Here is a 12653-nt window from a genome sequence, read left to right as displayed (position 1 = left end):
TATAGTTGGTCAAGCAAATCTTGTCAGTAGAAAAAGGCGCGAAATTCAAATTTTCTATGGGACGATATCTCTTCGCGCCTACATTTTTTTAATTTGCTGCCTTTTTCTACTGACAAGATTTGCTTAACCAACTATAGCGAGCATTGAAATCGTAGCCTATATTTTCAGTCCTTAAGAATATTTGTTATTCAAGTATTTTTTTGACAATAAGAGTAAGAACATGAAAATTATGGCTATGATTTCGTTTTGAACGTCCATGCAACATTATGAAAACGACCACAAACTATGCGGATTCCGAATAATCATGAAAAACAGAATATATTACGTTTATATTCGTCGTAACTCGTATGTATTGTATGTGATGAGAGTACATTTGTTGGTCGCATGGTTTGCAGACTTGGTGAAGTGGCGGACTCACCGTCGATGGTGTCGGTCTGGTCAGGGTGCGGCGGCAGCAGCGGCTCGCTGTCGCCGGCCTCGTTGTTGAGCGGGTGCTGCTGTGATAGCATGGCTGCCATTTCTGGCGGGACACCCATACCCTGAAAAAAAAAACGTGGTGCAATGTATAAATATGAAATATTCACTGCTTTGTACTGATACATGAAATACCCACCTATTTGATAATAAACCACACTTTTTTTAACAACAAAACAATAGTCGAGATCATAGACATAATCACTATTATAATATTATATCGAAGTTTTCATTGATTGTTAATTATAATTACTTAAATGCTTTCCGTTTGTTGCTAATGGCACTTTCCAAAGTAATGTTTATATTGTTCACATCAATGCTTGCAATCCGAAGGTCGCAGGTTCAAACCCTGGCTCGTACCAATGAGTTTTTCGGAACTTATGTACGAAATATCATTTGATATTTACCAGTCGCTTTTCGGTGAAGGAAAACATCGTGAGGAAACCGGACTAATCCCAACAAGGCCTAGTTTCCCCTCTGGGTTGGAAGGTCAGATGGCAGTCGCTTTCGTAAAAACTAGTGCCTACGCCAATTCTTGGGATTAGTTGCCAAGCGGACCCCAGGCTCCCATGAGCCGTGGCAAAATGCCGGGACAACGCAAGGAAGATGGGGGTTTATATTGTTCACATCAAGGCAGAAACATCACAGCGTTCTAAATGTTCTAATTATAGTCCCTAATATATTTCTCACGGTCACCGGTTATATAAACCTAGATGCACTAACTAACGGCATCGTTCCTATGTGGCAGACTTTGTGTATGTTCACGTTCTTGACAAAATTTATGCGCTTTACACTTGTCGTGATGGTTCACTATTTCCAATCTGAAGTTCGCGTTTCCCTCAATGAACGAAGTCCTAGTGACGGTAAGTTCGTGCGCCCATTTCCGGCAAACGTTACAGTACATGATGTTTTGCATTTCGTCATATTGTAGCCAAGGGTAGAGCGAGAGCCAGTTGGAGCGGAACCGTCCTCCTTTCCGGGCGGGCGCGAGGTTCGGTTTGTGTTCGGGCGGCGCGGGCGCGGGCGCGGGCGCGGTTATAGGGCGAGGCGGGGGCGGGACGGCGAGGACGGACGCGAGCAACGCGGAGCTAGCGTGAGGCGCGGCCGTGCGGAGGTCCACGGGAGCGGGCTTGCCGGCCGAGCGCGGCCCCGCGGTCGAGCGCCGCTCCGGCCTCTGCCAACAGACAAGGAAAGGATTGCCCTGCTTTACTCTAACAATTTTGTGATTTATGCCAATTGTAATTTTCGAAAATGAGGCTGATCCCTTCCTTTCTGTTGACGAATATGACAAATTATTAATATTTACAAAAATAAACATTCATAATTCATAGTACAAGCAAGTTATTAGATTCGTTATAAAAGCAGAAGAAAAAGATCTTCCTAGTAACGGTAACCGTGCGAAGCAACTTCGAGCCGAGTAAACATGTTTCCAAGAGCAAGTACTGCTTTTATGTGAATTAATAAGTAATTTTTTTATACTTACGTTGAAAGTGTGTTAAAAAAGTTGTTCTAACCTTAGTGTTTTTAAATTACCAAGGTCACATGATAATTAAAATTCAAGAATCGAGTAGCAGTGCACATTTTGGTATTTAGCCAAAAATCAGAAGAGTATTGTCTTTTTCAAGCTTAAAATCGAAGCAAAATTTTAGTTACAGTTTATGGGTAGATTTTTCGGTACCAGTATTATTGGGAATAGAGCGTTGTCATACGGCAGATAGTATGCCGCGAATTGTGTGCCAAATATGGGCGCACCCACAGCCTTTTAGGCCGTGCGTGGTTAACAACAGGTCGGCGTTTCGGATATACCTAAGCGCGGAGTTAAAGTTCGGTCGGGAAAGAATCAAAGATGACGAACTCGTGTAGTGAGTACTTACCGACAGATGTGTCTGGTCGTAGTGTGGCGGCGGCATGTCGCGCGGGTGCGGGTAGGGCGAGTCGGGCTCCTGCTTGACGAGCGGCGCGGGCGCAGGCGCGGGCGAGCGCAGCGCGCGCACCGGTGTGTGCGCCGGCGGCGGCGTCGACGGCTCCGACCCCGACCCCGTCGAACCGCCTTTCGACCCCTTCAGGTGGCTCTGTGTAATACGAAGGCCCTTTTCATTTGCACACTGTCGAGGCATGGGGCCATTTTTAAAAGTAATAATTTGAAGCACAGACTAAGTGCCAGTTGCACCATCCGCACTTGACAGACTGATCAACGTCACCGGGCGCGCCGCGGCGGTTTACTATGAAACTATCCATACAATAAAATTTAGCGAACTCTTTAACGATTACTAACAGTTGGTGCAGCCGACCCTAAACCAGGCCACGTTCGAGTATACAAAGCGCATCCAGTGTTATCAACTACATATTTGTGTATTATTTATTTATTATTGTAGATGTGGGTGTGTAGACCGTTTAGCTTCAGTACGACTAGAATAGGCATATCTGTCGCATGTATTCGGAAAGGTGGGCCGAAATGGCTATATAATTAGTGGAACACAGAAATACCACAGATGGCCACCCGGGCAAAGGTAGACCAAAAAGGAGATCGGAGGGGCTAACGCGAAAACAAAAATTCGCAAATTGCGGTGATCTTCCTCTTTTACTCCAATGAAGGCGTAATTAGAGTGAAAGAGAAAGATGCCCGGAATTTGCAAACTTCGATTTTCGCGGTTATACCTAGCGAACGCGAAAACAAAAATTCGCAAATTGCGGTGATCTTCCTCTTTTACTCCAATGAAGGCGTAATTAGAGTGAAAGAGAAAGATGCCCGGAATTTGCAAACTTCGATTTTCGCGGTTATACCTAGCGACTTGGACGCATTAAACACTGAATGGTGAGAAAAGACAACTGACAGGACCGAATGACAAAAGAAAGGGATGCATCTGACCAGCAGTGGCACTAAAATGGGTTATCAAAAAAAAGAGGCGTCAATGCCCCACCGCTGAGACAATGACCTCACTTTCATTATTTCAAATTAAGTACCTAATTCACAAAATAAAGGCAGTATTACCTCATAATGCCTATAAGATAGGTCGACTTCGTCTCTGTTTATGTTGGAGTTCTTCCGGCGTCTTTTCTCGGGCGGCGCGTGCGCGGCGAGCGGCGGCGCGGGCGGCAGCGGCGTGACGGGCGCGGGCGCGTGCGCCGCGGGCGGCGTCGCGAACTCTCCGCGCGACGACAGGTTCTCTGCGCTCACTAATGGCGTCGACCGCCCTTCGCTCTGCAAACCAATAATCTCGTTACGCGATATACTACCACTTTCGATATCATACATTTCATTTTCAGCTAAACCTCTTGTAACAATTATGACATGACATGATACCTGCAAAATAACAATGGTCGCTTCTTCTTCTAGAGCAGACTGACATAGTCGATGTCGATGCATGTTTGACGATCAAAGATTTGAAAAACCTTGACCTCTTTTAATAGTTGAGTTGAGATGTTGTCAAGTTTCACTTATAGTTAATCAAATGTGTATCAAACATATTTACCTTAGGATTTAATGTATTGTTTTCTGTCAGACCTCTGACTTGTAAGCTTTCAGCTGTTTTTAGGAACATCGGTAGCATATTTTGCCCTACGTTTACTTCTCCCTGAAACACAAAGTATTATTAGTTTTTTTTTTTTTTTACTTTTTTTTTCCACACTTACAACTATTTTTACAGGTAAACCTAAGACAATAGTGTAACTATTAATAACAAATATCTAGAGTATGGCATCACGTCTATAACATAATATATACAATGCTGATTTTGTGAATTCATTCAGAGAACATGAGAATATGTCAATATTTTCCGCCGTTATGTTGAGGGTCCGCACAGCGCGCGTCAACGGCGCCAGACCGAGCAAGTTGGTGCGCCCGCGCGGCTCGGCCAGTAGTCGCGGCCGAATTATTAAACTAGTCTACATTTCAAATTAACATCATACACACGAACAAGAAAACTGTAATTACCTTATACATGAAGTCCAGTAATGACTTCATCTCTGAATACCGCACATCTTTGAGAAATATTATCGGATGTGGATGTGTGTTCTGTAGGAATATAGTCTCAAAATACGGCGAGCACGCAGAGAGTATCGTCTGATGTGCCTAAAACAATACAAAACAATTTCATTGCCACCTCGCACATTGCCGAGTTTCAGGTACCATGTGTGCAATAGAAGGTAACACAAAAGGCAAGCCAGGCTATGTGAAGGTCTTCGCAATCCTGTATTGAAAAGCGAATATTACCATTTTGGCATAGCTATTCTTATTTTAATTAGGTAGTAGTTTGTCTTCAGTGAGCTAGGTTTCTAGTCGTAAAGAACAATATTTGCGAATAAAAGAATGCTTTAAAATCGAATTGTCAAGTTATTTAGTATACCTAATGTTTTATTTGTTTAAACCCTAGAAACTGGTCTGGTAACTATTATGAAGTCTAAATTAGAAAGTTAAAATGGATGCCTTCTGCAGACTGTTCGCTTTTGACCTAAAAATAATGCATTTTAATGGCATCTAAACTGTTATTAGTTGAATCTATCTTCTCTAATATATATATAAAATCTTTGCGAAAAGTATAAAAACTAACGAGTAAGGTACAGACGATATGTTAATTTTCATTTTTGATACTAACTGGTTATAAAGGTTGTAAGTTACAATAGTGATTTAACGCGACACCTTTATAATTGAATGCGGTATTGAAAGCCTGCATATTATTGTAGATAATATGCATTAAAATTAACGTATTTTGTATGCGTAAATGTATATGTATAAAATAAATAAGAACAACTTGTCATTCACTACCCTAAAACTATGGTTATATAGGATTTTAATTCGCCAGACAGGCTTTTTTAACGGTAGTCATAAGGAAACCCCGTTATGAATGTTGCAATTCGTTGAAAGTAAGGGTTGGCATTGGCAAAAATACGTACCCTAAATTCGCCTTTAGTAACATTAAGGGCCACTTGCACCACTCACTAACTCAGGGTTAACCCCGGAGTTAAATGGTTACCAGTTCAATTTGCCACTGGGTTAACGGTTTAACCGGTTAACCCCGGGTTAGTGAAATGGTGCAAGTCGCACTACGTCATAATTCCGCTTGTAACGTATTCAACATTCAACATTTAGGATTTTCAGAGTAAAAAAAATGATGAGGCGAAGTTAATACCTAAGGCGATGAATATTGCAGTTCATTGAAAATAAGGGTTGGCAAAAATACGCACCGTAAATTCGCCTTTAGTACATTACTCCGCCTTAACTACAATTATGACAATTCCGCTTTAAAGTAGGTAACCGTATTCAACATTTAGGATTTTCATAATGAATAAACAAATTATAAAGCGAAGTTACCTAAGGCGTTAAGGCGGCATAGATAGGTTATTTTTAAGTTTTTTTTTCACTTAAACTATCTTTACGCAGTTGTTTATTTTGTGAATTCAATCGATATGTATTTTTTGGTAAATATATTTTAATATTTTATTTAGGCGAAGTTGTGCATCAACGGTGATGTTAGGGTTCCCTACGGCAAATACTTTTGCCAACCCAGATATTCAATGAATTGCAACATTGATAACGGGGTTTGCTCATAAGCAGTTTATTGCCTTTAGTACCGTTTGGTAACTAAAAATTGGTAACCAGCATCGAAACGGGAAAGAAATACCAATTCGTAACTTGGCTTCAAATTGGGACTTTTTCATTACCGATTTGTAACCACGTTTGGTAAACGGCTTCGAAACGGGAAAAAATAATCCCGGGTTGTAACTGGTTACAAAATGGGACTTACATTCCTGATTTGTAGCTAGTTACGACATTTTGGTTACCAAACGTTACTAAAGGGATTATTGTTAGTACGAGTAGATCTGTGCTACAAAATTGTCTATCAAGTCTAACAATCAAGCTGACTTACTGTAGCTGAGGGAACATAATATAACAAGAAATTAAAATAAAACTATGAAAACGGATTATATCGCGTATATTGAATTTATAATACATAAAAAAACCCTCTACAGATTGCAGGAGTGTACAGGCTGGACTGTGAGTGTGGCCTATTATATGTCGGGCAAACGAAACGGAGCATTTCCACTCGGGTGAAGGAACACATAGCTGATGTCAAGCACCGTCGACCTAGGTCTGCAGTCTGTGAGCATGTCATGGATAAAGCCAATCACTCAATCAAGTTTGATAAGCCTCTGGTTCTTGCCAAGGAGAAGCGTTACATACCCAGAATGCTGCGCGAGGCCATTGAGATTAAGAAATATCCAAACTTTAATAGGGAAGATGGCTTTTCTCTACCACCAGCTTGGGATCCTGTAGTCCATCTGATAAAGGAGCAAGCGAGACATACACTGTGAGACCTTAGTGTTGGATGATGTTGGACATTCTGAGTATAATATGTTTTGAAAAGATGTGTCCCGCCGAGTTTGTTGCCGGTCCCATATTGGGATACCCTCCTACAATTTAGGAGGGAATTAAATCTTCTCGGGTCCGTGGTGTAGGGTTGGAGCCGGCGTAGTTTTTATCGCGTATATATATATATATGTATATATTCAAGTAAAGATATATATATATATATATATATATCTTTGAAAAATAATTGTAGTGTATAACTAGCCTTATGAACCGATTCTGCATGTACAAGTCACCCGTTGACCACGAACGCTGTAAAGGGTTCGAAACGTCGGGATGTATTATAAATTCAATATACGCGATATAATCCGTTTTCATAGTTTTATTTCATGAGTAACTATCGCGGTAACCGAAGACAATATTATCTTCTTCTTTCCCCTAGACCGGTAGTCCCATTTACTTGGGGTCGGCCCTCCTCGTCCGCATCCTCCACTGAGCACGATTGCGTGCGGCGTTTTTATCAATTTGAGCTTCTTTAAGGTCTCTTTCGACCGTCGTCAGCCAAGTGGAGGGTGGTCTTCCATGGCCGCGTGGCTGGGTTATAGGCAGGTTCAAGGCCAGTTTTACCGGATGGTCTTCTTCGCGTCTTTGGACGTGGCCGTACCATCTAAGGCGTTTTTCTTTGGCTTTGTCGATTATTGGTGCGACTCTAAAACTTCCCCTAATGTACTCATTCCGGATCTTGTCCAAGTGTGACGCCAGCTGACCATCGTAGCATACGCATTTCGGTAGTGTGTAACTTGTTAAGGTGGCATTTGTTTGTAGCCCAGCACTCCGATCCATACAAAACCGCGGGTCTTATTGCTGCTTTGTACAGTATTCCTTTGGTCTTGAGCGGCATTTTCTTATCGCACATGACTCCTGTAGTCTCCACTTCATCCAGCCCGTAGTGGTCCGGTGAGTAACATCGCTATCAATTTTACCGTCACTGGACACTATCGAACCTAAATATTTAAATTCTGACACTGGGTATTGGCGTGTCTCCTATAGAGATGTTGATAGTTTTAGGGTCTGTTAAACCTTCAAAGATACAGGACATATGTTCGGTTTTCTTCCTACTTATCTTCAAACCGTTGGTTTCAAGCGCTTTTACACAGGTGTTTGTCTTGTTGTAGGTGGTCGACGTTGTCCGAGATTAAAACCACATCATCTGCATAAAGTAAGTTCCACGGTAGCGGTTTTTGACAGTGTTTCGTCAAGTAATCCATAGTAGTATTGAAGAGTATTGGGCTCAGTGTAGAACCTTGATGAACTCCTACTTCTATTTCAAACCTGTCGCCTTTGCCTGCTGGGCTAACAACTTGGGTGGTGATCGCATCGTACATGTCCTGTATCAGGTAAATGTAGTACTCTGGTACTTTTTGCTGCCTGAGTGATTCCCATATGAGATCTCGGGGGACATGATCAAACGCTTTTTCCAAGTCTATGAATATCATATGCATGTTTCGCTTGTTTGCTTTTGCTTTTTCTAGCAGAATACGTACAGTTTGAATTGCATCTGATGTGCCTCTTCCGGGCACGAAGCCACATTGGTTTGACGTAAGACTTATGAGGTGTTGCAGTCTGTTATTAATTACCCGCTCCCAGATTTTTAAGGTGTGTGGCATCAATTTTATAGCTCTTTAGTTACTACAGTCTCCTTTGCCCTTGTAGAACGGTATCAGGTGACTGTTTCGCCACGCGAAGACAATATTATAACAAGAAATTGTTAGAATACCTGACACTGATTAGAGGCTGGATTTTATTAAATAATGTGTATTATTTTGTATTACTATGTTCTTAGGGTATGGTCTGAGGGTATTTTTACGCCATATCTGATATAAGAAGGTTTTACATTTAATTTTAAGGAACTTTATGATGCTTTCAATATCTAGCAAATATAATTTGTACAAGCCTATCGAACTAAATTTGAGACTATTTCACCGACTCCTTGGTACGATTTAAAGAAACAAAAGGTTAATATGCTGCCAAAACATGTTATCTAAGTGTCCTCTTCATGATTGCTTAATTGAGCATCCACAGAATAAATTTGGTCAATTTTTATTATTACAAAAAAAAAAAATACTTTTTACGCAACATTTTGGATTCCCGTCAATTTCTGATGCAAGCGGAATGAGGGAGACAGCTATAATAATCTAACAAAAACCAAAACACGGACATTCATAGCGTTGAACCATGGCAAGAGCAGGTCGATAGAGACGCTCCATGATAGTTATATTGGATATCAAAGCCGGAGTTGTCGTAACTATATGTATAATATAAACATGCCATATTCTCTAAAAGGCCGACATACACAGATCAAAAACTTTTTTTTTACTAAAAGAAATGATTACACTATGCCCAGATGTTTCGCTTTACGAATCATGTGTAATTGCTGTTTACATAGTACGATTTTTTTTAATGTAATATCGTCTTGTTCGTAAACCGTAAATTTTCTTGTAGCATTTGTCCACAATCGTTATTGTTACTCGGGAGGATTGGGTACATTTTGTCCAAAGCATATTCTATACGTTGAGCTCCCAAGAAGAAATGTGATAAAAGCACTAATTAAAATTAAACTATTTAAAAAAAAACGGCTAAGTAAAGTTGTGCCCATAATTAACGATACGGTCTTTAAATATGGATGTAAGTAGTAGTATTTTGTATGGAGACGGCCGCTATCGGCGCTCTTAACGCTCTGCTTAATTGCTATTGGCCGTCGTAAATTATGTGACTATTTTGCTAATAGACGTTGATATTCGTAGACGTGGAAAAAATATATGTAGTTCTTGATTATATTATCTTTAATTGATAAGCTTTCGATTAGTTCCGATACACGAATTGTGACACTTCGCTCGGTACAATTAATTCCAACTAAAAATAACTTTACTCGGTTATTTATTATGTGACACTATAAACAAAAACAGAAGAAAAAACAATCTTAACTTAAATAGTAATTTTACCGCTTTCGAATTTCAATATTGTAAAGGAACTTTTATAAATAAATAAAAGTCGACAAAAGATCAAAATTGACACTTGGCGCGCATGGTCTTTCCCGTTCTTTCTTGCGAAATGTGACAGTGATAGCGGCAAACCGATGGAACGGCCTTAAGTACAACACGGCATACGGCATAGCAAATTTCCATTCCAATAGGGTTTTATCGGTTGACATTTTTAGAATGAATATCAACTGTAGGTAACATATACCACGGTCTAAAATATAATGCCAAAGCCAAAGTTATGAAACATAATCCGCCTAACACTAATCTAATACAGCTATTCAACACTGGATGGCGCCGTAATAAACTATCAAAAAAATATTAAAATCGCTACTTATATAGGTATCATACGCGAGTGAAGGGCTAAAGAAACCGGTATAAGTAAGCTCTCCGATTACGCATTTTGTTACGGAGCTTACGGTCACGTTACACTGGTGGGTCCGAGATATCTACACGCCTACGAGTAGCCAGCTGTTGAGAACTGTCTGGCACACCAGCACAGAATAAGTAATAGTATTATCATAAGGCCACAGCTATACTACAGAATGAGATATGAATATCGTCATCTCATTCTAACAAATACAACAGTATCAGTCCGTAGTTCGGTTCTTGTTTTTAGAAAGAAAAACGTTTGACGATATAAGAGTAAGTTTGCGGATTGTTCATAACGACTGTTCTTCTTCCATAACAACCCTCAGAATATGATGCTTAACGAATTTAAGCGTGGCAGTACATCTGTTTTTGATGAGGACCAACCTTTTCGGCTTATTGGGGTGACTTCAGAGGAAATCGCTAAAAAAAAACAAAATATTGTACTAGCAGACTGCGAAATAAAAGGAGGTACAAAACATTTTAGAACAAAAATAAGGTATGAAAAAAGTATCGGCAAGACGGCTGCCGCGTTTACTCCCTAGGAACAGCTAAACCAGCTCATTGCTCTCGACTTGTAACAGCAAAATTGAAATAATTATGTTACGAATTGATGCCGCACACATTATATTCTACTTATTATTTTAAACATCCAAATTTGAAAAGGTGGCATGGCGGAAAAAGTATGCGTTTAACGTAGAGGATTATTTATTCTGTGGTAGAGGTCATTGCTGCTACAGAGGTCAATTTTCAGGACTTTCAGAAGTCCTATTTTTTGGGCGGCTTGCTGAAACCGGAATACCGTTGGCAAAAATATATAGAGCTAAAAAATGATGGAGTAGAAAATACATAGTGTATTTATTTTAATTTATTGGATTTTGATTTTATTGTTGAAAGTTTTGTTTTTATTTTTAATGTATTTACTAACACATAGCTATAACGATGGTACTAACAATATTGTATGGAATCTCGAATGTTCTGAAATAAAGATATTTTTTAATTTTTTATTTACTACCTTAAAAAAATACCTAGGTAAACTGAAAACGGGTACTTATCAAACCGCCCTCGTAATTAGTCAAAATACATGCAAAATACTTACTTCTACATATTGAATCACTTGTGTTTGTTGTACATGTAGGATTTAAATAAATTATGGGAGGGTAATTTCAATAGGTAATCAATATTTTTTGAGTAGATAAAGCTGGGCAATAAAGGCGAAGCTAGGGCATGTGAGACTTAACTTTTTATGTATTTGCATTAACAATATATTTTTAAAAGTTAGGTATATTTGTGACGTTTTCAATCAAATGGTACCACATTGTCGCTTACCATAAGGACGAAAATTGCTTGTATCTTTATGCGAAAAACCTGTCAGAGCGTCCTTATGGCGAGCGACAATGTGGTACCTTTTTGCTTGAAAACGACACATTTATTAAAATTGTAATAACAATGTTTTATTAAGGCATTGGGTATGAATATCATATTCTGTCAAGTTAAAAACCGGCCAATTGTGAGTCGTATCCACGCTGCAAGGGCTCTTTGGTACAATCACTATGTTTTCAAATTTTTAATTTTCTCCATTAACTCATGCAGGATTCATGTTTTATAATTTTCTTGTTATTCAATATAGGTATCATATGTTTAGTAACTATTTATTAATGTGTGTTGTAGTATAAAAAATGTAGTATTTTTAGTATAAAAAAATACATTTGTTTAACTCTTTAATATTTTTTTTATTCATATGTTGTCGAAGCAACCATCCGTACACACTTCGAAAAATTATCAAATGTCGTCATCACAAATATGTCTATGCCTATGCCTGATACAGACCTCTGACCAATAAATCCTTAAACACTATAATTCCTGTAGTTGTAATTATTTAAGGTCTCCATGTTATTTAAGAGCTTTCTTGCAATTCCGACAAGTTAAAATATTCTAATAATACTGTTTGTCCTTTTTAGCGCTTTAAATTAATTAAATTTTTATTACACTTATATTGACCGGGATATAGACCGTGATTACCTTTTGTATTATTTATGAGCTCCCGATATTTCGGCGCAGTTACATGCATCCTGTTCACGGGTGACTGAAGATACACTGACTGAGGGTGGCTCAATATAAGTTTAGTGAAACTAACCATGAATCATTCAAAACTCTAAATTTTCATTGATTATAGCCTCAATAAAATGGCAAACTCAGTAAAAATTTAAAACTGTGAATATGATTCCTGGCAGTTGAGCTGACAGATAAACAAACAGACAAAGGGACAGTTGAGGCTTAGTTGAAGGGTTTGGCTTCTTTTGGGTATGGAACCCTTACTGCACAATCATCAAATTGAAATAATGTCAAGTAAAAAAAAAAGACAAAAAATACTACATTTACATTTTGCCTACAATTATTTTATAGGTACTGCATAGTTAGTATTTAATTTTTTTCATATCAATGTAACATTAATATTTATGCTA

At 39.0% G+C, this 12653-nt stretch overlaps 2 protein-coding genes across 10 annotated transcripts in view; both read right to left on the bottom strand.

The window, feature by feature from the left end:
• Positions 1-12653, bottom strand: part of LOC134751016 (sex determination protein fruitless-like) — a 108167-nt gene that overhangs the window by 9292 nt on the left and 86222 nt on the right. For 8 of the 9 annotated variants that reach the window (XM_063686340.1, XM_063686404.1, XM_063686357.1 and 5 more), the window contains 5 exons: positions 4409-4546; positions 3948-4049; positions 3467-3676; positions 2349-2546; positions 419-539 (listed from right to left, as the gene is read on the bottom strand). In XM_063686340.1, the coding sequence (XP_063542410.1) occupies positions 419-539; positions 2349-2546; positions 3467-3676; positions 3948-4049; positions 4409-4546 (769 nt within the window). The remainder of the gene's footprint in view (positions 1-418; positions 540-2348; positions 2547-3466; positions 3677-3947; positions 4050-4408; positions 4547-12653) is intronic. The other variant, XM_063686366.1, reaches the window with a different exon arrangement.
• Positions 556-1898, bottom strand: LOC134751305 (uncharacterized). Its single transcript, XM_063686694.1, has one exon. The coding sequence runs from the start codon at positions 1790-1792 to the stop codon at positions 1193-1195; it is 600 nt and encodes a 199-aa protein (XP_063542764.1). The 5' UTR covers positions 1793-1898; the 3' UTR covers positions 556-1192.

Source organism: Cydia strobilella, chromosome 2, assembly GCF_947568885.1.
Source record: "Cydia strobilella chromosome 2, ilCydStro3.1, whole genome shotgun sequence".
In the NCBI taxonomy this organism is placed as follows: Eukaryota; Metazoa; Arthropoda; class Insecta; order Lepidoptera; family Tortricidae; genus Cydia; species Cydia strobilella.
This window is presented reverse-complemented; position numbering and strand designations above follow the sequence as displayed.

Bases quoted from the DNA above. Each gene is read 5' to 3' on its own strand.
- LOC134751305 (XM_063686694.1), bottom strand. From the start codon at position 1,792: ATGTTTATTTTTGTAAATATTAATAATTTGTCATATTCGTCAACAGAA.